Source organism: Sardina pilchardus, chromosome 11 (assembly GCF_963854185.1).
Source record: "Sardina pilchardus chromosome 11, fSarPil1.1, whole genome shotgun sequence".
Taxonomy (NCBI): Eukaryota; Metazoa; Chordata; class Actinopteri; order Clupeiformes; family Clupeidae; genus Sardina; species Sardina pilchardus.
Window position 1 is genome coordinate 25486337 of NC_085004.1, and position 23852 is coordinate 25510188.

Sequence of the window (23852 nt, forward strand, 5' to 3'; positions counted from 1 at the left end):
CCTCCATCTAAAGTTCTGTACAATATATGGCAAACCCACTATATCCTACACTGGCCAACGCGTGTATAGGCGCTGCATCGAACTTCCCTTGTCCGGCAGCAAGAGAAGTGTTTTCCAAGGTGACGTCGCCCTGTCGTTCTGACCAATCAGTGCCTAGTTTGAGGCTGATATTAAGAGAAAGTTAGGGGTTAGACACACAACGCTTTTTTCAGTCGCATTGACATTTCAACCGAACGAAGGGATCCAAAACTGACAAAAGCGGACACATAACCTGAGTTCTGATTCATTTATGGGTGAAACAAAACAATTCTGATTTCAACGGGATATAACATCAGATGCTCGTGATTTGTCAGGTAAGATTTTATTTTTTAACAACAACAACAAAAAACACTTCACGCGGACAGAAATGTTTTCCGGCTTTTTTACAACCACTTGCGATGGTACTCTGCAAGAGCGGAGTCAAGACGCATATGAGAGCTGTATTTTGACTCGTCTGCAAGCGGGAACTTAAGTTTGCAACATGGTCTAATGCCGTAGACTGCCTCAGTTCGCGCACGCTGGGATTTGTGTATCTAATTTTATTCTGCCAGCCATCGGTGAGCGTGTGCTGCGCACCAGTAGGCTATTCAGACATCATTGCGACTTTCAGGACTGTTCGTGGGAGAACAGACCATCCATCAATATCCACGAGGTCGATTATTGCGCGGTCTTATACACTTCTGGCCGATGTTATTAGGCTATTCTATGCCTTGGAAATATGTACGGTGCCGGAGTATACAAACGGCTAAACATGTAGCCTATAGGGTTGTTAACACTAATATATGTTTTTGTTGGTGGAACACAGAGTGGTTACATTTAGCAGAAAATATAACATTATAATTTACAGTATTTAACACTATAGGCCTACATACAAACATTAGTAACAAGATCATTGTAGATACTTAATATTATTAGTCTATTATGCTTATGATTGTAATAATTAGTATCATATCATTAACATTATTGTTGTTATCACAATGATATAATTATATTCACCAGCTTTCTTTTATTGGGCTACATTTAGGCTACATTTGAATCACTTCTTTCAAAATTGAAACGCTACTTCATGGTTTGCACATTCGCTGAGGTGATGATGACACGCACTACTGGAAAACAGCTTTAATTCAGCAACACGAATATTCAAATCGAGTCTTATAAACCCATAACCTCCTCTTATAACTAGGCCTATTGCATTTAAATTCTGACATCAAGACGTAGAGAACGTTGTAGAAAATGAACCTATAACCTACTAAGCTAATCTAAATACACCACAAATTAAGATTTCAGTGAAACACAATTATGAGTTTATGTTACACGTCCTAACCACTGCTGCGTTACGAGTCAGGCAAGCATGTTCTTCAGTTGGCCTATAATGCATAGCCTATAGGCTACTCTGCCCCTGGTGGAGACGGACAGTTTCTAAAATACTGCTATAAGTGAAACCATAACTAAAGTGTCCATGGTCTTGCATGATTACAAAACAAACGGCTTATCAAGAATCTCTTGACTTAGGCCTATTCTATCTCACGGATAGCACTTTACAGGACCTGTCATAGTCCATTGGTCATTATTAGTCATCAGTCCGACTAGACCTGTCCAAATGACAGGTGAAAGGGCATTGCGCCTTAAGGACACTCGCCATAATAATACAAACAATCACCATATCATGTCAATATTATTGCAGACAAACATTAGACATTAAGGATATACTCCTACAGGTCGGTGATGATGATCCACAGTACTGTTCTTTGAGCTGAATATAACAAGTAATTGTAATACTGTGAAACATCAAGTTGTGTAATACATCATGTGAATATATGACCAAAATCATGTTTGGGTTTACAGTGTTTCTTTGAAGTTAGTTCCTCTCACTCCAACAACTCGACGATGAACATTCAATATTGACACTGTGCGCGAAAAAAAATACTTATAGCTTATAGACTGTCTTATGGAATAATAATACTAATAATAATAATAATAAAAAAACAATGAAATAGGCTACTCACTTCTTGTCAATATTATTTTCTTGCAAACCGACAAATCTCAATAAGCTACAGCCAGTAGGCCTATCCTCTGATGTTTTCAGACACCCCCTTCCTCTTCTAACAATGACGTCAGGCGCATTCACTCCTTCCCACCCCGTATGATTTTTTTTTGTGTTGTTGTTTAAAAGTTTTCTAGAGGGGGCACTAAGCCCACTTTGCCCCGAGGGAAATAGCCACAAGATTAAGTTCTCTTTTCAAGACTCTGAATTAGCAGCTGCTAATCCAAGTCGCGCTAATTGATAGTGTGTACGATAATAAATATCTAAAGCCGGGAAACCATAGGATTTCGCTAAAGGAGATAAAAACAGGCCTGTAGCGCTTTTTCATGCACGTATCCTTTTCGCCATTCATTATTTTTCAGTTAGAGAATATCTGGCTGGCATTGGGTTACAGTGCATGTCAGCACCAACGGTCTATCCTTTTCCTTTTCACGTACGGATTTCAAGAGGAAAATCAATAATGTAAAGCCAGGAAACATTTCCAGGGAAAAATAGCGATGCGTTTCATCAAAGGATTGCAAAACAGCTGCGGAAAAAGACCCAAAGTAAGCAGGTGTGTAACGATATAACTTGTAAATCGGATGACAATCAATCCCACAATTTAAATTGTTGATAGACCGCAGTGTAGCATAACGTGCGCATTTAAGTGCACCCATCATTCTCAATCCATGAGGTCGAACTTCATAATGCTGGCATACCACATTGTCACCTGTCATGTTTACAAAGCCCACTAGCTTATAGCAAGCTAATGCTTCATATTTAGACATGCCAGCTCAGTAAGGCATTGCTTTAAGGTAGAAATTCTTTCTTCGCTTTGGGGAGTTTCCAACAGCCTAATTTCAGCAAATGCCAACGATATCTATATTTAAAACCACTTAAACTAGTCTATTCAGGACACTTTGAACAGATAATGGCATAGCTGGCCCCACGGATTCTTGCACTCACCATTTCGTGGTCCAATCCGCCTTCCAATGAAACAGACAGTAAACATTTGCATGGCATCTGAGTCCTTTTCTCTGACTGGAGGAAGAAGAAAAAAAAAACTTTTCATGTCAGAGAAGCCATTTTATCCGACAACAGCTACGGCATGATAGGTAGCCTAACGAGTTACCAGTGTCCAGATTTTTCACTCTAACTCTAGAAGAACAAACATACGCAGGAAAAGCATGTATTAGAACAAGTTATTTGAAGAAAACAGCGGCTAAGAGTACCGCCGCAGGACTTTGGAGAGCAGTTCTTGTCGGTCCGCTCGCCTCATTATCCTGCGCCTATAGAGGCCCCTTTTGAGGCCGCTGCAGACTCTTTGGCAGTGTCGTTTGTCTCCTCATTGTAACACAGTTAGGAATGCAATGGTTGTCAGGGGCTCTCATTCACCTTCCAGATAGTTTATTGATGAGCTTTGACTTTTAGCACTTTTCACATGTCAAGGGAAGTCAAGTGTATGCCACCACAACTTAATTTTATGCTCCGAGCGGTCCAAAACACCCCCACCCCCTCTGCACCCCCTTTTGTCCCCTGCATTTTCTTTGCTTTAGTTTATCTCCACGCATCTCACAATCCCTCTCTATCCAAGCTGTTCCTTTGGAGAATCTCACTAGAACACCGAGGCTGGTATGAGTGTAAACTCGAACGCAGGCTCGCAGCAAGCTCGCTTTGCAGTGTACTGAGGTGTGTACTAATCATTGGGCATTCAAAACATGCCAGTCAGAGGCGCATGGTCGTGAAGGCAAAGACATCACTTTCAACTTCTAACTGTTCCTGTCAACATACACAAAAACGAAATAAAATTCTCGTGAGTGCGCTAATACATGCTGATATACCTAAGAAGTTAGTTTATCAAAAGCGTTTAGAAAAGGGTGACATAGCCTACCCAAAACAGCAATGTCAACAAAGGCACGTGGAGAGTGTTTGCAATTGCAACTGTTCTGACGAGTACACTAGAGGCCATTTGGAAGTGCCCTTAATGCATTGAGCAAACAGGTTCGCTTTCACAATCAACAATTGAGGGCCTTGTTCTTGTTTTACAGTCCAGCTTCCAGAGGCGCACATCACCATTCAACTATGATAGCCTAATCTAATTCTGATATAATGCATTGATGAATTACATGTTTTAAACCTTATGAATAAACTCATATGTGTGCTAAACTTTTTGATAGCCATTTAAAACAACTTGCGTAATGCCGTTATTGTTTATTTAATGAAAATGAGCACAATTGTATGATCTTAAATATGCCCCAAGAAAATTGAAATTGTATTTATGAGCTCACATCCGCTCCACATGCCGTTCTCAGTGCGCCCCCTACATTTCCAAAATAACACCATCGGTTTCGTGGTACAAAAATCTCACAGGGAAACAGATTATATCGGTGAGAATGGGCTAGACTGTCCAATAGGCATCCAAGCAGCCCCGTAGCATTGCATTGGGCAATATTGTGTGTGTGTGTGTGTGTGTGTGTGTGTTTGAGAGAGAGAGAGAGAGAAAGAGAGAAAGAGAGAAAGAGAGAGAGAGAGAGAGAGAGAGAGAGAGAGAGAGAGCGCAGGAGGCGAGGTGAATTTGCATGTGTGGGCTGATTAGTGGGTTTGAGAAGCGCCTCTCCCTGGCTCAACCCCGTTTCCCGCTATGGCGAGAGGCGCACAGGGAAGTGTTTTGCTGGGAGGTGATGACAGAGGTCAGACTTCGCTAATGGGCCAGTGAAGAGCCGTGGAGGCGAGACCAGGAACACATACATTAATACACTTGTACCATCATCAGCATAGGTGTGCTCTCTCTTTTCTCCCCCCACTTCCTTCTCTCTCGTTGACTTTCTCTCTTCCCCCTTTCTCTCTCTCTCTCTCGCTCGCTCGCCTCACTTGCTCGCTCACTCACTCACTCACTCACACGCGAGCGCACATTCTCGGTCACTCGGCTTCTCTGACATCTCCGCTCACTGTCAATCTTTGTTTCCTTCGCAGGGATTGCCTCTCTTCACTTGCAACCCTTTGGAAAAACGATTTTTTTTTACCTGAAATAACAAAGGGTATTTTTCAAAGAGAACTACTACTGGGTGATTAATAAGAATAAAAACTTACCAAGAAGGAATTCAGCGGCGGAGCAGGATGCCTCAGAAAGGTGGGTGCTGACAGCGTCTCTTTACTAAAAGTTTGTTTACGCGTTGCAAAAAGCAGTGCAGCAGTTACACTGTTGCTTGTGGCGCTTCGGTTAAAATGGTCAATAGAAAAAAAATGTGCAGTGGTGCAATTGTTATTATAGAAGTATATATGGTATACGATTTTTAATATTTCTACTTGAGAATATTGCATGTTACTATGGCGTTTTAGTATGGCAGTGGAAATATAAATGTGTGTTGTGGGCAACGTGCAACCTAAGCACGAATGGTCTTGTTGAAGTTTCTTTTAAAATATCCCTTATCCATGTGGAGTTTAACCCGATTTGTTCGCTATTTTTACAAGAAGTTGTTGGTGTTTGTAGATAGCTTGATGCTTATTTATGACAGCGAAGAGTAAAAAGTCACGTTAGGCCTAGACTGTGTTTAGTATGGAGAATGGGGACGCAATGACCCGTTGAGGAAAGGTGTCAGTTTGAATCATCCGAGCGATTCAACCGAGCGCCTTCTCTAAAAATGCACTAGGAGCGCACTAGGCCTTGTTAGTTTTCTGTTCTTTGCGTGCATTTAAAGACAAAATAAACAAATGCCATTTTCATGTATTTTAAAATTAGCGAGCTCTATGATTGTAAATGACAAGCTTTCGCTAGCAGCCCAAGCCGAGTGGTATTGCAGCCCTGTATTAAATGTTAGGTTATAATCTGTCAAATGATGTCAAATAACAATGATGCGACAAAATCGTGATATTTTATTTAGACTACATATTGGATAATTGACGTGGAATAGATCCTGGGTAATCTTTCAATTAGAATAGTTTGGGCATGATTGACAATTGCTTCTTAAACAGTTAGATGGGGATGAACGCCAAATAACTTGAACACTAAGTTGTCACTAAATAAAAGCTAACACTAAGATGATTAGTGCATGTAAATTGCACTGTGCTCGTAACTTCCTACGGGGCCATTGTATAGATACAGATGTATGTATGCATATGAATGTTGTTACTGCAGGATACTCTGTCCTGAATAAGCATGTTTAATTAAGGCGATTGTAGTTCGGGATTAGAGAGGGGAAAGAAATGCAGATTAGACCTAGTTAAATACAACAACATCGACCGAGTTTGGTACCAAGAATAAATAATTAACAGCTACACCAATAGAGCCGAGAGCATGACAAGGGAAATGCTCAACTTCACTGAAGTAGCCTTGGCTACTGGAGACCACTCATGGTCGCCACAGTAGACCGCGTGTTTATGAAACAAAACTAAATTGCTTAAATATTATTTAATTTCACACAATTACTGCTGCCAAATAATCAAACCAAATAAGCTAATATGTTTGTGGGAGAAGTTAATATTTGATATTACCTTTACTATTTTAATTATTATTATTCCAGATATCAGTCAACAGAAAAAAAAACAAGGTGTCAAAATGTGGTTGGGTTTGGTTATATAATGGTTGTGTTATTTAATATAGGCTTATCCTAGGCCTACTATTGAAAAATAGTAAATTTGTTTTCTTGTCCAAGTTTTCAGCACAATTACTTCAAACACGGTGCATGAATTACATTTACGAATCAAGAGTGAGGAGAAGAAAGCATTCAACGGGTACATTTCTGTGCTGAGGGAGAAAATGAAAGTCCAGACTCCTTCACTGGCCCCCTTTTTAAGCAATGTCACTGAATAGCTCCTTTATTGCAATTGTCTTTTTCCAATTGAGCGCCCTACTGAGCTGTTGTACCGTTTTTTACAACCCCTAACAACTCACCAGTTATACAATTACCTCCAGATATTTATAACGTGAAATTACTTTTCTATTTCCCCAAACGTTACTAAACAAAACAAAACAAAAAAAAGAAAACCACACATTGGTGTGCGGGCACCAGGTCACGGCCATCACTGTGACAGTGATGCTGGTGTGGGTGTATGCTTGCTGCTTGGGGGTTGGGTGCCCTCCGCGCTTTGTATCCTAGAGTTGTTGGTACGTTTAGTGGGAGGCTGTGTTGCTAGTTAGGGAGGCCGAAGTTTGCACGACGGGCTTGGGGATGGCGGTAGAAAGGGCCACATTGTTGGGATCTAGCAGGCTTTGTTGGCCTGCCTTCACCCCCTCCCGTTCCTACTTTCAGAGCACTGAGGCGAAGTAGACAGCGTGTGTCACTGTACTTTTGAAGAGAAGATCTAAAGAGTACGGGGCCCAGTAAAAAGTTTGCACAGCGCGAGAAAATATAGTTGGATACCCTTGCCAAATATAGCTTGCAGAAATATAGCGAAAATATATTAAAGACAAAACCAAATCAACAGAGAACATAGCTATTTAATTAGATATAGTATAAAGCTAACAGTCTAAAATAGACTGAAGTTTGACTAAATGCATAGGCTAGCCTACGTTTAAATCAGAAGGAAAGAATGCAAAATGTACTACGTCTCGAAATTCCATATGCAAAAGCAGTTGATAACATATGGGATTAAGACTGTTCAGGGGTGTAGCCTACTAATATACTGTTTTGCTTTGTCCTAGGAAGGCATTAAGTAGTCAGCGGCAGATGAGGGGCTAATTTGTTTTAAAGCGGACAGTCAACTCTGTTTCCAGGCAAGTTCAAATATGCACGGAGAAAAAAAAGGATATATCAGATCATTACATTTTGCCACCTTGGTGTTGGTGCATCAAAACTATCATCCGCAATTCCCTCGAATTTCAAACCCCATAACAAGACCTTTAACAAGAAAATTAAGCTGAAAATATTTTTTTGTCTGAAATAGAAACGTCCATGAAATACTCCTCAATTAATCCGTTTTTTCCTGCATTGCTTATAGAATACCACAATCAAGCCGCGTGGGAGTCTGGTGTGGCGTCGATGATGCAGAACAGTAAGTACATTTATGAATAATTCTTTATCGCCACATCTGCAATCATGAAATTATCATGCGCAGTGCCGGCTATCCATGTTATTAAGATGCAATGTCTACCCGTGCTGGGGAAAGCTGTTGAAACACTTATTTTAATGTTTAGATTATGAGTGGTAGGCCTATATTTGTTTAATCCCTACAATGGTATTCCATGTTGCTTTTGCGGTCATGGCTCCTAGTAATATTTTATTTCGCGTAAATTATTTTTGAGAACTACCGTGTTTAGACAGATGCTGTACAGGTAGCTTTGGTTAGAAGGGGCCTATGGGCCTTTCACGCGCATATCTGGATGTGTGAATAGTCTATTTAATTTACATAAACTGAATTTAGGCCTTTCTGTGGCTCTGTTCAAAGACGGCCTCACATATTGCAGGTGAGAAAATATACCTGGCAGAAGTATTGCTTATCTGTTTATTCAGCACCATTCACTGACATGTACACGCGCAACATGCGCGTAATCAAAGGGGGAGAGAGGGGCAATGGGGATATTTTGTTTCTGCTTGACTTGATATTAAATAATTGCAGAGCTGTCTGCATTACCGTTGGCAATGGCTGCCAAGTCGCATAACTGATAAGCGCTGCAGAAAGGGCTAGTGCAGAAAATATGGGAAATGTTCGTTATTTCATATATAGCCGGTTTCCAGGACTAGATGTGGTCACTGAGAGACATTTATAAAAAGGAGCTGGATAAATATTGTGCACTAAGGTCTTTGTTCCAATGATAATTAGCATTGTGGTACTTTGTTTTATTGTGAAGGAAAGTATGTGTGAGGCTGTTATAGTATAATAACCATATGAACATTTTTCTCTTGCTGCTGGACAAGAGGTGTATGACGTCTGTGATGAAGGTGTGTGGAATTATTTACTTATGTTGTGATATATGGTTACATTTATTCCGCCCTGCCAGTGCAATGTTTACACACACACACATGCACACACATACACACACGCACACAGGGACAGAGAGAGACAGAGAGAGACTTCACAGATGCTCCATTGAATTTTCATAGTCTCGCTTTTTTTTCTTTGCTGGAAAATGCGCTGAATTTCTCTGTATTCTGTCGAAAGGTCAATCAAAACAAAACACTAGCCATCCACCTCCTTATCTGCCTTGAATGGATGTTAATAGGAGGGTGCAATATTGCGACGTGTGGTTTCTGGTGCGAGTTGTCGTGAAGATATCAGCCTGGTGAGGCCCTGGGTTTGTCTAAAGGTCGCGGCGGGTTCCCCATGCTTTGTATTCTTAACTCCTGGGTGTATATGGTGGGGAGCATCCAAATTGTCGACATATGTTTTCCCATTAGCCGACGAGCAATAAAATACAAGTCGCATAATGATCGCCACCGGGCAGCATCCCGGGCGCACACCGTTGGGAATTACAAGATGATTAAGACTTGACCTTTTGTGCTTTGGAATTTTATGTGTTATTTTTATCTGACGTTTATATCCATCATATTGATTTATTTAAATATCATAAATAAAAGAGCACAGTTCAAGGCCAATAAACCTTAAATGCAGCTGTACTTATGTCCAAGAGCCTGTTTAATCCAGTTAATCCTGGAATTACAATAGATAGAGAGGATGATAATGGATTTCCCCTTATTCTGGATCTTGTTTAAGTAAGATTATTACACATTAGGTCTCAACTGGGGTCACTGTAGAATATTATATTTCCGTTATTCTGGCCATTAGTTCATTTGCATTTAAGTTACAGCCTTGTAAAAAAATGGCCATGCTTTATGGTAATATCCAGAGCATCCTACTGCCATGTGTTGTAACCCACAACCTGAACACAACGGGGCTGAAGCGGCTGCAGGATTTGTTGCCAAATACAAACAAGAGGAGAAAAAACACTGTATGTCAGTTTTAATATGTTAAGAATCATGCGCGTTCACGTCCCCGTGCCCGCGCATAGCCCTTAGCTACCTTAAAATGAAGCCTCCCTTGAAGGATAAACTAGTAGAGTCCAATTTTATCCGAGTGATATCCAAATGCAGACAGAAAGGGTCGTTTTATCATGCTACTATTTGTCGTGACGATGCGATTTTCAAAAGCAGAGCGGTGTCATAAAGTGACATGCCTGCCACAAGTGCTCCAACTGATCTTTTCAATTAGCCTTCCATGCATGATCCGAGGCGACTTCCGCCTATTTCCAGAAATTAAGCTCAAACTTGACGTGCAGCTAGCTTTATTTTAAAGACAAATGTCAGGCAGGCTCATCATATTTTCCCCCTCTTCTATATTTGGAGCTTATTTATTGCTAAGGAGCTGGCGCTCCCGGAGTCAAACTAACGGTGGGCGTCAGTGGGGAAGGGAGTGAGAGCAGAGTCTCGGGCACACCGGGGAGGCTTCGGTTTGATTCGGTTCAAGGCTTGGTGGCTCTTCGCTTTCACTCATTGGACTTTTGTTATCGCTGCGAGATCCAAATAATTAGGTACGCAATTAATTGCTAATTAATAGCTTCTGCTTTAATTTGCAAAAACGTAATTATGATTTAAGGAGTTGTTTCTGATATTGTGTTGTCATCGCTGCAGATATGCTTTTGGTGAGATTATGAGTGTTTTCAAGTTCGGCTGTATTTTTAACACTTTGAAGAAAGCGCTTCGCGTTTAGTTATTGACAGTAAAGTACGAATGACTTTCAGTTGTGAGCATCCATTTTCATATTGCTGGTGATGTTGTTTTCTTTTTATACATGAACGATGGTGGGTAATGCATGTATTTAGTGAAGGCAGACAGGAATACAGCATACCTTGATGGAAGTATTGGTGACTTAAAAAGACATTACATGACTTAGTTATGGCTACCACTTTCTATGCATTGCAGTGTGCCTGTATTTTGGATTCATTTAAATATTGAATCTCTTGATGTTTAACCTCACTGTTTTGTTGTTTCTGCATGTATCAACAACATTGTGTAGCTGTAGCCTATATCATTCATATCTGAATATTGCCGAAAGTCTAAACGCTAATGGCACAGTTTTCTAATTTTTGGATACATAGGTTGTAACGATATTCAGGTGACTGACACTGTCGACGTTGTCTCCGTATCTCTGTGTAGGTCACAGCGGCGTGAACCAGCTCGGTGGTGTATTTGTTAACGGAAGACCCTTGCCGGACTCAACCAGACAGAAAATCGTTGAGCTCGCACACAGCGGTGCGCGGCCGTGCGACATCTCCAGGATCCTGCAGGTAACCATTTGTGTTACATCGTCTTTAACCAAAAGTTTTATATGACACATATACATGAATAACATCTATACCTATAACAAAACAGGAAAATCAATTGTCAATTCGTTTCTCAAGAAAATAAAGGCTGTTGTGATTTTGAACATCACTGACAACTCAGTGGCATTCCAGTGATAACTTTGCCACCATTGTTACCACCATCCAATTAAGATTCGTCGCAATTTTGGACGTTTTCATCACAATATTTCAGGAAATATATTATAGCTGACACGTTCTGTTAGCTTAAGGTATATTTTCTGTGTTATAGATGCATGTTGATGCAAAAGTCCAAGTGCTGGACAATGAACACGTAAGCTTATCATTGTTTGACGCATACTTAAAAATTTCGCAGTTGTCTTAAATAATGTATGTGAATTGTGCCTATTGTTTTCTATCCAGGTGTCGAATGGGTGCGTGAGTAAGATCCTGGGCAGATATTATGAGACTGGCTCCATCAGACCACGGGCGATTGGAGGTAGCAAACCACGAGTAGCGACGCCCGAAGTGGTCGGTAAAATAGCACAGTACAAAAGGGAGTGTCCCTCAATCTTCGCCTGGGAAATTCGTGACAGACTATTGTCAGACGGCGTGTGCACCAACGACAATATACCTAGCGTAAGTGTAAGCACAGACTTCCATTTATTTACAATTGCTAATTCAATTTACCACCTGAAATGATTTCACTTACCGCTGATCCATGGCATATTATAGCCTTTAGCGCCTTGAGACAATTCCAATTGTAACTGGTACTACAGAAACACAATTAAATCAAATTAAATTGATATGCCCTTTTGCTCACTATAATACTACTACTACTACTAATAATAATAATAATAATTATTATTAATCATATTGTTATTGTTATTATTATTAGCATTATTGTTGTAATATGTACTGCTGTTGTTGAGTACATTTTGGATCAGCCTGACAGATAACAAGTCACATGGTCAGCAGCTAATAATTGACACTGGGATGGCATTCACTTCGGCTGGTTTTTGTCATGAGGCCTTGAACTGAAAGGTACTTTTGTTGATGTCTTTCAGGTGTCGTCGATAAACAGAGTCCTTCGCAACCTGGCTAGCGAAAAGCAACAGATGGGTGCAGATGGCATGTATGACAAGCTGAGAATGCTCAACGGGCAGACGGGCACGTGGGGAACCCGCCCGGGGTGGTACCCTGGAACTTCTGTACCCGGCCAACCTAACCAAGGTGAGGCTTAACAATGGTTGTCAAATGCTCGTTATCAATCTACTTATTATTTATGATCATGATTATGATGATTAGTATTATTGTAATGCATTATTATATGGAACTTGAATCATTATCATGATACTGCGTTTTTCTCATGAACATATAGCCTAAGACTAATATTTGATATAACACAGTATTACAATAATTCCTTACTCCTAGTATCTAATAGCCTACTAGGCTACAGTCGTTCAATTAAATGAATTTCATTGTAATTGAGGGTAGTATTTTTTAATATATTTACTTGAAATAATTAATGTAGGCCTATCTTACTTTCTAATTTATATTTCCAAATTTCCAAATGCAATGACTGTATTTACTTGTTGACTATAATGGTCAGAATGCTTACGTTTGTAAATGCAGTGCTGGGTGTAATAATGTAAATACATATTTTTGCCTCTATTGCCAACAGTGAAACTTTGATGACATAAGATCACAACTCAAACGCAGTTCGTCCATTCGTGCAAAACTCTCACCTCGCAACCAATTAATCTCTAATTAATCATCCATCTCAATACCGCCTCTGTCTCTGCCGAGGACTTGCGTGACTACTGTCCATCTTTTCAGAGTAGGTGTCCATCCAAAAACTCGCCCCTTGCACCCCTACCCCCGCGCCCCCACACGCCCCTGTCATCCACCCCCACCACTGGAAGATAAAGCGGAGAAACCGTGTGCGGGATCTCGGTACAAAGGATGATTCTGTCTCACGCAAGAATTTGTGATGGGAACAGCTCCGTCGCTATGTAATTGCTCATTAGAGATCGTTTAGTCTCTCATTAATACAACATGCACAGGCGTCTAGTTGGAGGAGACAGCTGGAGAGTAAATGTTCACCGGAGACCTCTGGACACGACATGGCGCAGTGCGCCAATTACACACGTCGGTTTTAGGGCAATAAAGTATTATTTAAAACAATAGAGCATTTTCTAAACCATGAACATAAAACATGTTGTGACCAGCCTACACAACTTAAAATGAGTAATCGTTTTTATTGTAGCTAATCTTATTGTTGCCCTGTAAAATTAGACTTTCAAATCGAACGTTGAACATGGACAAGTTAAAGCAAATATCACAACACAGGATAAGTAGAACATTAATTGTATATCACAGAAAGAACGGAGAAATTGCAATCTACTTGGACTGACTGACTACATATTTCAAATAAACATACCATACCAACATACCATAACATTGCGTACAAACAAACTGTCTTGAGTATTTTTAAGTATTGTTTGGATGTTGTTCATATATTGTCAATTCTCGAGCAGCATACAGTTGCCCAGTCTGAATTAGGAAATCAGTCAATAATTAACTTCTCTTCCAGCCAGCGAGCATGTAGACTATGTAGCGATTTACAGGCAGTCACTTTGGGAGTAACTTGGCCTACCGCGCCTTTGAGCCAAGTATTGGTCTAGGCCTCACAAACATGTGGATCTTACTGCTGTCCTTCAGCCTAGGGTCCATTAGCCTACCTCATGCAAGCGTACGGGAGGGTTCTGTCTCACAGGGAAACAAATATGGTCCCCATCAGACAACTGCCACGCAAAATTGAAAAAAAATAATGGATAGTTGAGACGAGGCAACTCGTCGAGTAAGGAGAAAACTGCTAGACTGTTTTCATTTTGCTGCGCTGTTGCACCTCTCTCTATAATATTCCAAAATCCGTCTTTAAGATTTGAACACATTATTTGAATAGTGCTCTTAGACTGTTTTGATCTACTCTCCGCAGCTGAAAGGTGCCGCCATTGGTTATCGTTCGTCGTGTTTTATGCCTGACTGATTGAGACACAATGATACCAAAGAATGTTTTTTTTTTAATTATTTATTTCCAAGCCCCCCACTGAAAGAAAAAAAAGAAAACAAATCCCAAACGACGCGTTAGTAGGCTCTGCCAGACGTAGCCTATAGACAAATAGGACGAAACACTTATTTCGTCGGATTAGCCCTAAAAAGTGAGGCCTTTGAGACAACTACACCACACAAGACAACTTAATTGTAGACCCAGAGTAATACCTGTTTTTCAAACACTGGTACACAGCCTGCAGTTTATAGCCATAGTCCCTAATCTATGTCACCGGAGGACAAAATTATTTAACGATGAATTACAGAAACGTTAAAGATCTTTATAATTATTTCTGCCAGTGAGCAGAACTGATAGGCTAGGCTATTTTGCAACTCACCAAGAGTGTATATAATTATTAATTTGGTAAACACACATCAATTCCATGTTTAAAGGTTTAAATAATCATTTGTTGACAAACAAATATAGAACTGTAGCCTATACACAAGAGCGCACGAAAACGTCCGTCTCGACTCCCAAGAAGCTGTGTAAACTATTGGAATTAGATAAGCATATTAGAAAACATCTTTACAGCCAAGCCATGCTGGGGGTTTCAGATGAAGATATAGGCTAAATTCAAAGTGGCATGTAACGGGACGGCCCAGTAGACTTTGATTAATGACACAAGTGCGTAGAGGTTAACACAGTGAACTGAAAACGGGGCTGACTGGATCCTCGTGTTTAACAATGCTGAGCAATGCACGCCTTGAGAGAATCCTTTTGTCGACGCCTCCAATTGTGTACACTCGAGAATTCTGCCCACGAAAACTTTGGCAGGCCATCTCCGTTCAAACTTTAATGGTTTCCCCTTATTCTCGCGGCATTGTGTCGCGATGAAAAGCTGCTCTTTCTATTCAAGTGCTGGTGGTCACCTCAATGGCTCGACGCATACCCATATGGTGAATGGTATTGAAGAATCGTCGTACTCTGGGAGCAAGAGAGGGTTTAGGTTTCTAAACATTGCTGAGTCTGAAAAGGTCTCATTGCATCTCGACACATTTCTCTTAACCCTTTGAGCGCATCTTCATTGTTAACAACTGATAAAAGGATCAGAGGAGAGATGGTCCTCACCAAACAACAGTATTTTCCCACATTAACTCACTATTTGACAGGACTTGGAAACAATACCCCAAACGATGTGATCTGCATTAATAGGGCTACATAAATATATCAATAAAGAACTTACTCCTGAACTACTGTTCTCTCTACTTGGTTGCACAGATGGATGTCAGCCGCAGGATGGAGCAGGAGAAAACACAAACTCCATCAGCTCCAACGGAGAGGACTCAGACGAAACACAGTTGCGGCTCCAGCTGAAGAGAAAGTTGCAGAGAAACCGGACATCATTTACACAGGAGCAGATTGAGGCCCTGGAAAAAGGTAGCCTCCTCACCCTCATCTGCATATAGTAAAACACATCGTTTAGAACTAAACATGCATATATATTGTGCACATATGTGTGTGTGAATAATCATACTTCTCAATTTTGTCTCCAGAATTTGAAAGAACTCATTATCCAGATGTTTTCGCAAGGGAAAGATTGGCAGCCAAGATTGATTTACCAGAGGCAAGAATACAGGTGAGTGAAAAATACCTGCCTATTATTCATCATAAAACAAGAGTCCTATATTTGATACTTCAGCTGTCACATGCCTTATCACATGGAGCACCATCTGGAAGCTCTCCGTCCTCTTCTGGCTCTGATGGCTCTGGTGTTGTGTCGGCAGGTGTGGTTCTCAAACAGGAGAGCAAAGTGGAGGCGAGAGGAGAAGCTGCGGAATCAGCGCCGACAGGCGAGCAACCCCTCCAGTCACATACCCATCAGCAGCAGCTTCAACACCAGTGTCTACCAGGCCATTCCACAGCCCACAACACCAGGTAGGCCTCGCACAGACACACCAGGCCCCTGGCCAATCACTTTGAATCTGTGGGCAGAGTTCCAATTTCCCCTGTGGAAAAAAGGGGATATTATGTAGGCCTGTATGAGTATGGAATAGTTATTATAAAAAATAAAATATTAGAATCGGAAACAGTAAAACATGCCCTAATAGGCCTGGTATGCAAATTGTGCTTAAATTCAATGTAATTCTCATAAAACTCTCTGTCTTCTCAGTGTCTTTCACATCAGGGTCCATGTTAGGCAGATCAGACACAGCCCTCACAAACACATACAGCGGATTGCCTCCCATGCCAAGTTTCACAATGACCAACAACCTGCCTATGCAAGTAAGTCTTCCACAACCAATTCCCCAACCTTTCATAGCAGTTAGGATACTGTGTGTGGTGTTTGTGTGTGTGTTCTGTTCTGTCCCTGAATGTGTTGTGATAGCAGTGATAAAAGCTAGCCCAAAGATATAAGTCTTTACTGAACAGTTGCATCACCAAGCATACGCTATAAACTATTGAATCTAGCAGCCTTTGAATTTGGGGGAAAATCGTTAGCTTGTAGCTTTAGCCAATGCACTTTACACAAACACCATTGCTAACCATATGGCAGCTCGTTTTGTAAGCTAAGGTGGCAGGCAGAATGATTTTGGATGAGAGCTGTGCGTTAGCACCTACCCGGAGGCTAATTGCTATATTCTCTGTTTGTAGCCCAGCCAGACATCCTCCTACTCCTGCATGCTGCCCACGAGTCCGTCTGTGAATGGGCGGAGCTACGACACGTACACACCCCCTCATATGCAAGCACACATGAACAGCCAATCAATGGCCCCTTCTGGTACCACCTCAACAGGTAGGCAGAAAAAATAATAATAACCTCTTGTTGACCTGCTTGGTGATGATAGTGACAAATTACTGCCATTGATTTTTTATGCTACCATACATCCTAATCAGGCAGGGTACCATCATATACAGTGCTGTCATATACAAGTCTCTATCTGTGATGTTCCTTTCATTCATTATAGAATAGCCTGTACATGTTGCATATCATTCATCTCATATTTTGTATAGTTATGCATGCATGTTTACATCCCATTTCATTTTCCATTTACCACTTTACATCTCTACCCTATGTTACCATGTATTTCCTCATCACTTGTTTTGTATATTACCTCTGTCTGGTTTGCATTGGCCTTTTACTCTAATTGAAGAATTAGGTAGCCCTACCACTCCTTTGCATAGGCTAAAGATGGTCCTGTTATAGTTATGTATTAGATATGTTCAGGTCCATGAACTAGAAGGATAATATAGTATTTCCTTCAAATAATAATAAAAAACCCCACAGTATTTTGTTGTGCTGAAAGAATTGCATTTCCTAAATGAAGTGACCATCTATAATCACCACAAGAGAAAGAAGTAATAGCACGAATGGGAGCTAAAACAAGCTCTCAACTGTAAACAATTACTGGTTGAGTTCTCAATCATTTTCAAACCGAAAACATAAACATGAATCATAAATAAATCATACACATGAATAAGTAAACACAATTATAAATCATACTTTTAAAAAAAAAGATACAGACAGATAAACTTCATTTTTGATGCAATGTCCCCATATTGAGATAGAAAACTCTTATAAAGTGATGCTGTCTGTAGCAGTGAATGACAGCGTCTCCCCTCTCTCCTTCCCTCCCTCTACAGGACTCATCTCCCCCGGAGTATCTGTTCCAGTCCAAGTTCCAGGCGGCGAGCCTGACATGTCTCAGTACTGGTCAAGACTACAGTAAAGAGAAGAGCTACTTCACCCTCTGACTTTCTCACGAGGCATCTGAGACATAGCCACACACCGCGCTCTCTCTCCTTCTCTTTCTCTCTCTCTCCGGCAGTATTCTGTGTACATGTCAGCACTCACACACACATACATACATACATACACACGCGCACACACACACACACACACACACACACACACACACACACAGACACAGGCATACAGACACACGCACACACACACACTCACACAGACAGACAATGGCAAAGGAGGACCTGGAGTGGACAATTTCGTTTTGGGATTGTGCGCTGTTCTGTGACTTTTGGGACTTGGGAAAACTTGAAGACGAGAAAACAAAACAAAGGCAAAACACGGAGAGAAAGGAAAAAAAAAACTTGGCCTGCCTTTCATGGAACAGAGCAAACAAACAAACTAAAAATCAAGCGTACCGACATTTTTTCATTTTCCATCTTTTTGGTGTACTTCTATAGTTCCATTTCTATGTTATGACGTAAACATGAGAACAACTCTGGACGGACAGCTGGGAGCCCTCAATGGTCTTTCATTAACTCACACTGGCTGGAACCCTGACCGACTGTCCCGTGGGCTTCTCAGCAAGCTTATATCAAGAACCTCTACCAGACTTTTGCACAGATGCATATCAACCCAGTTTAACTGGAGTGAGAGACACTGTTTGTAAGCTCATTTATCTGTCAACTGGTTGGTTTCCCTCTCCAAAAACAAGAAATGTTGGCATAAGGATGTCCCCATTTCAACCTACCCATATTGGCTTTTGTCCTTATCTTTGGTTGCATTCAAATACAATGTGTATTCTATGGACAGTGGCATTATTAAGTAATATCATTTTGCTTTGGGGTTGTAACAAGCCTTGGGTCAAGTGCAAGTGCAAAAGTTGTGTTGGGTAGATTGAGTTTGGGCAAACTGTCTGTGCTGAGCAATAACATTGAGGAGAAAAATGTGGGAGAGAAATGATTGCTCAATGGTAGACTGTGGCATTGATATAATCCAACTTGTTTATGTCCAATTGTAAGTATTTGTCTTCCCTAGGAATCTCCCTAAATAATTTCTACAATAAAAAGTTACTTTCATTTGTATTGCTCCCCAGAATATTCTATACATTTTATACAAATTTTCATGCATTGTAAAAAACAACCTTTCTTTAGGTAAGGTACAAGTTGTCTCTTAGATATAGTTGTATTATAGTGTCATGCTGTCAAATAATTTTGTGCAACTAGAAATATTTAATTCCTATAATTATGATTACAAATGCTTGGCAGAGTTTTAAACATAAGTGTTTGGCAGTTGTTTACAAGTACATATCAGAATTAACCATTGTTGATTGTAAAAACAGACCAAAGCCTTTGTATTTCATCTCTTACACAACATTTTGTTTTATATATATTTGTCTTGTGTTGCAAGCATTTTTTGTAAGCATTTGTTTTACATTCTATTACAATGGCTTCGAGTACATTTTGACTGCCGACTAATCCTGCAGTCTGTTATTTATAATTGAAGACCATGTCTATCATGCTTTGCGTTCTGCATTTTGATGTGTATCTGGGGGCATGGTCACGTCAGGGTTCTGGTTCAGAGTCAGTTCCATGCTTTGGGAGAAAGAAAGGTCTACACTGTCTCTTAAATATTTCAATTTGAATTTTATTTAAAATGGAGCTTTCTAATTGTATTTTGTGAAAAATATAAAAAAAACATTTTGTACAGTACAAAAAAATATGCGTCTTGATGAGAGCTCTCTTTCAACGTTTTCAGTGTTGCCAGATGAAGTGTTCAACTCCACTGGTTGAACCATTTCAAACAGGATCCTTTCCAAGTGATCTAATAGTGTTCTCAAAGCTTCACCACACAGACACAAGCCCCAAAGCCCACCTTATAACCACAAAAAAACCCTCCACAGACAAAAGCACCAACCGACTCCATACAACACAAGCACTACAAAAAACACAGGCACAATGGAAAGGCCAAACCATTCACCAGCGCAGGCCCTTGTTTTGGTGGAGTTACGATGGTTTTAAAAAAAAGGAGGGAGGGAGGGAGGGAGAGAGAGAGGGAGGGAGAAAGAAAGAGAGAGAGGGGGTGGAGGGATAAAGCAGTCTGTGCCCTGGGCGAGTTGGGGGAGCGAGGGAGCGATTGTGTGGCAGAATGAGTTATTTTGCTTCACTTGCTATCTCAGCAGGGGGGCGGACGAAAGGGAGAGAGGGGAGGTCTGGGCCAGAGCTGGGTCAGGTATAGGCTCACAGCACTGAAGGATTGTGGGATTGCTCTCATCTCTCTCTCTCTCTCTCTCTCTCTCTCTCTCTCTCCCTCTCTCTTAAACACACTCACAGGGTCATTTGCAGCCTTGCTCAATATACTTCATATTGTTGCCTGCCGTTAAGCTGTAGTGTGTGTAACAATTTAACAGAGAGACACAGACCCCCCCAAAAACGTATATTTGATCAGGCATCTACAGTGGCTTCTAAAACATCTTGTTGACCGTTTGATGAGTAAACAGCATAGAGATATAGGATGGGCAGGATCCAGTGAAGGATCAGAGGAACAGCTCAGGTCAACATAGAAACCATTGCATTTGCTTAGCCATCATTCTCTTTTCAACTAGAGCTCCGGCTGCCTATTTCTCTGTCTCTTTACACCTGAACCCGACACGCACAATATCTACAATTTGACCAGTTTGATAAATACATGTAGTTGATCAGGGAACAAAACACTCTGGCTAAAATGTTCCAAAGCTTTGCAAAATGAGAAAACCTGTTGAGAGTTTGGTGGGCTGAACTCTAGAAGCTGAGTTGTTTTTTTTCCGTAAGAATTTTCTTTTTGTAAAACCTGGCATCAGCTCTGAGATTGAAATAATTGAATACTCTGCATTCACAGCAGACAAAAGAATGTGGACGTACATAGTTCAAAAACATTCACACAATCTGAAATGCCAACGTCGCTCTCTGTGCAAAACAGCACAGGAATTCCAGTGAGGGTTATTAAAAAGATTCCTGCAGGTGTGAGATGACAACCACACACAACAATGTGGGCGACGAGGAAAAGCAGCCAGGGCATCAATCAAGCAAGCTGGTATGCTGCCCTCCTCCCCTCCCCATGCTCTTGTGTTAGCAGGATATGTTCGGGCCGTGTCGATTAATGATGACTGATCATATTAGAGCGGGATTACGTAAACTAAGCCAGCGTGACAGATACAAAATGGAACTGCTCCGCTGACGTGGCTGCGCATTGCGAGAGCTCCACCTCACACAGGTTGTTTCTCTAACAGTATGCTTGTGTGTGTGTGTGTGTGTGTGTGTGTGTGCGTGTATGTGTGTATGTGTGTATGTGTGTGTGTGTGTGTGTGTGTGTGTGTGTGTGTGAATGTGTTTGCTTATGTAAATCTCTCAATAACTTCAACCCTCTATGTACATACATAGTTGTGATAACTCCTGAGAACATAGTTGTTTTGCATATCGAGTCACTTTAAACAGCACACTGGAAGAAAGAAAAAAAACAAAACGAAAACAAGCCTTGGCATTTAGAAACGCAGAGCCTTTCAGATTGATTGAAATGTGTAATGGGGTGGTTCTAACAGCGCATCACAACACTCATCACACTGTATGCTCTGTGCTTCTCTGCCTTCATCAACACTTTCCCCCCCTAAACTGTGGTGACACATTTCTAATCCTTCACAGGTTTGTCCACGCAGACCTCCAGGTAATAATATCCGTGTAAGGAGGTGAGCATAAATATGATTAGAGAGCTCTGATTGATGAATATTTACACTTGTTAATTCACAGAAGGGAGCGAGTCAGACAACGATCAGTCATTATCACAATGAATTAAGTGCTACTTAGCATTTAATTAGAACACTTTGCCTTGTGATTGATGAACAGTTACAGACAGTTGTGATAAATCACGCTAAGGCGAATTACTTTTTGACACAAACGAAATGGCATGCTGTGTATTTACGACGTGTAAATCCTGTGGGTGTAGCAGGCCGAGGTATGATGGCAGGCACGTCACTGCGTTGCACTGTGTGTGTAAATAAAGGGTGCGGGGAGTTGAAGAGAGAGGAGAGGAGGGATGTCTGAAAACATGACTGGACAGGACAAAGACAGACCAAGGGTCCAGGTGAGGCGTCAAAGCGCCGTCTCACTGTCAAACCGGACGGGACTGATGCGGACGGACCCTGCGCAGACGGACAGAGGAGAGAGGGAAATGGCCTTTTCCTGACGGACGAGCCTCTCGTGTCTCGGCTAACGGATAAAATCACCGCAACTATGAGTCTGGAGCTGACACCCGGCAGCAAACACATCCCACCCCCCCCCCCCCCCTCGCTGCTGCCACCGAGGACATGAATTGGGTCTGTTGGTCGGCGTTCATTATCGGGGTTTCTCCGAGCAAAAACAACAGTCCTGAAGACAGTGTCACAGCAGACAAGAGAGGAGCCACACAAACAAGCAGAATGAGATGGACTTATCTGACATAGATAATGTGTCTCGTTGAGAAGCACGCGTCCGAGATTTAGATTCAGTGAGTCAATTGCTCGTTTTTAGTCAGCGGTATACAGAAGTCGTGCAGAAACTGGCGAGGATGGATATGGTGTTTGCAGTCTAACAGAGATGGCAGCTGTTGAATACATGAAAGCCAGTGTTTGTGTACAGGCCCCACATCTTTGTGTTTTCGTACGTAGATTTATGTAACTAGACCTATGAATAATGCATGGCTGACAGTATTTTTACATTATGAGTACTCTTCCTCTAGAAGTCACTGGGGGTCATGTCATCTGAAATTTGAGTTAGAATCACATGCAGGCGCTCAAACACACACACACACACACACACACACACACACTGAATCAGCCCCAACCGCAGACATACATACATGTGAAGAAACATATTCATTTGAATTTTAATTGACTTACTTTAATGTGCCTGGGGCCTATGATGAAATCTTTAAGGCTTAATGTATACGACCAATGCTATATGTATGACTGTACTCTCTATACCTTTATACTCTACATCCCAGAGAGAGGCTCACAGCAATAGACAGCAGCATGACTATCAGATATAGAGAGATATAACATATATATATATATATATATATATAACAGATATAAACAAAAGGAAAATGGTGAAGGAAATAGAAAGAGAGAGAGAGACAGAGGGAGAGAGAGAGAGCGAGACAGAGGAAGAAAAAGAGAGAAAGAAAAGACCAGCACTAGTGAAATAACTTTACAGTCTCCCATCTTGTGGATGTTGCAAATGAGGCCGTCCACGGCAGCGTTTGACCTAATTTGCTCTCGCGGGCCTGTCAAAGCAGCGGGCCTGGGAGGAGCGCTGATGACCAATGGAATCCGAGCCGACCCCGCTCCCCTCCCGTCCCCTCTCACCTACATATTCATGCACGGGCACCAGGGCTGGTCAGGCCAGACATGCTTTTAATCCAAGTTATGGAAATAACATTACAGTGTCTGTCTGAGGGGAGGGAGAGAGAGAGACACAGGGAGAGAGAGAGAGAGAGAGAGAGAGAGAGAGAGAGAGAGAGAGAGAGAGAGAGAGAAACAAAACAAAAAAAACCCTGAGCCTTGGGGCTGCGATGGAAGAGTCGCATAATGAATCCTGCTGCTTAATAAACGTGTGCCTTTTGCCTTCACCCAAATCTAAGTATTCTGACCACTAACCATCTCGCTTCTGTTATTCACTGACACAGCGACACAACAACCTTGAAAACGAATGCAAGCACGGGTCGATCAAAGAAACACGCAGACGCGGGC

At 41.4% G+C, this 23852-nt stretch overlaps 1 protein-coding gene across 5 annotated transcripts; it reads left to right on the forward strand.

Annotated features, from left to right (window-relative positions):
- The first annotated feature begins 281 nt into the window (after window positions 1–281).
- pax6b (paired box 6b) lies at window positions 282–19747 on the forward strand. 5 transcript variants are annotated; one of them, XM_062549695.1, is made up of 14 exons: window positions 282–353; window positions 5036–5192; window positions 8000–8053; window positions 8917–8940; window positions 11152–11282; window positions 11587–11628; window positions 11718–11939; window positions 12362–12527; window positions 15628–15786; window positions 15903–15985; window positions 16134–16284; window positions 16520–16632; window positions 17002–17143; window positions 17992–19747. In XM_062549695.1, the coding sequence occupies exons 2-14, from the start codon at window positions 5180–5182 to the stop codon at window positions 18075–18077; spliced, it is 1386 nt and encodes a 461-aa protein (XP_062405679.1). In that variant the 5' UTR covers window positions 282–353; window positions 5036–5179; the 3' UTR covers window positions 18078–19747. The 5 variants fall into 5 exon arrangements, with proteins under 5 accessions (XP_062405679.1, XP_062405680.1, XP_062405681.1 ...); XM_062549696.1 differs by having other exon boundaries at window positions 11718–11933; XM_062549697.1 differs by lacking the exon at window positions 11587–11628.
- The last annotated feature ends 4105 nt before the right edge of the window (window positions 19748–23852 follow it).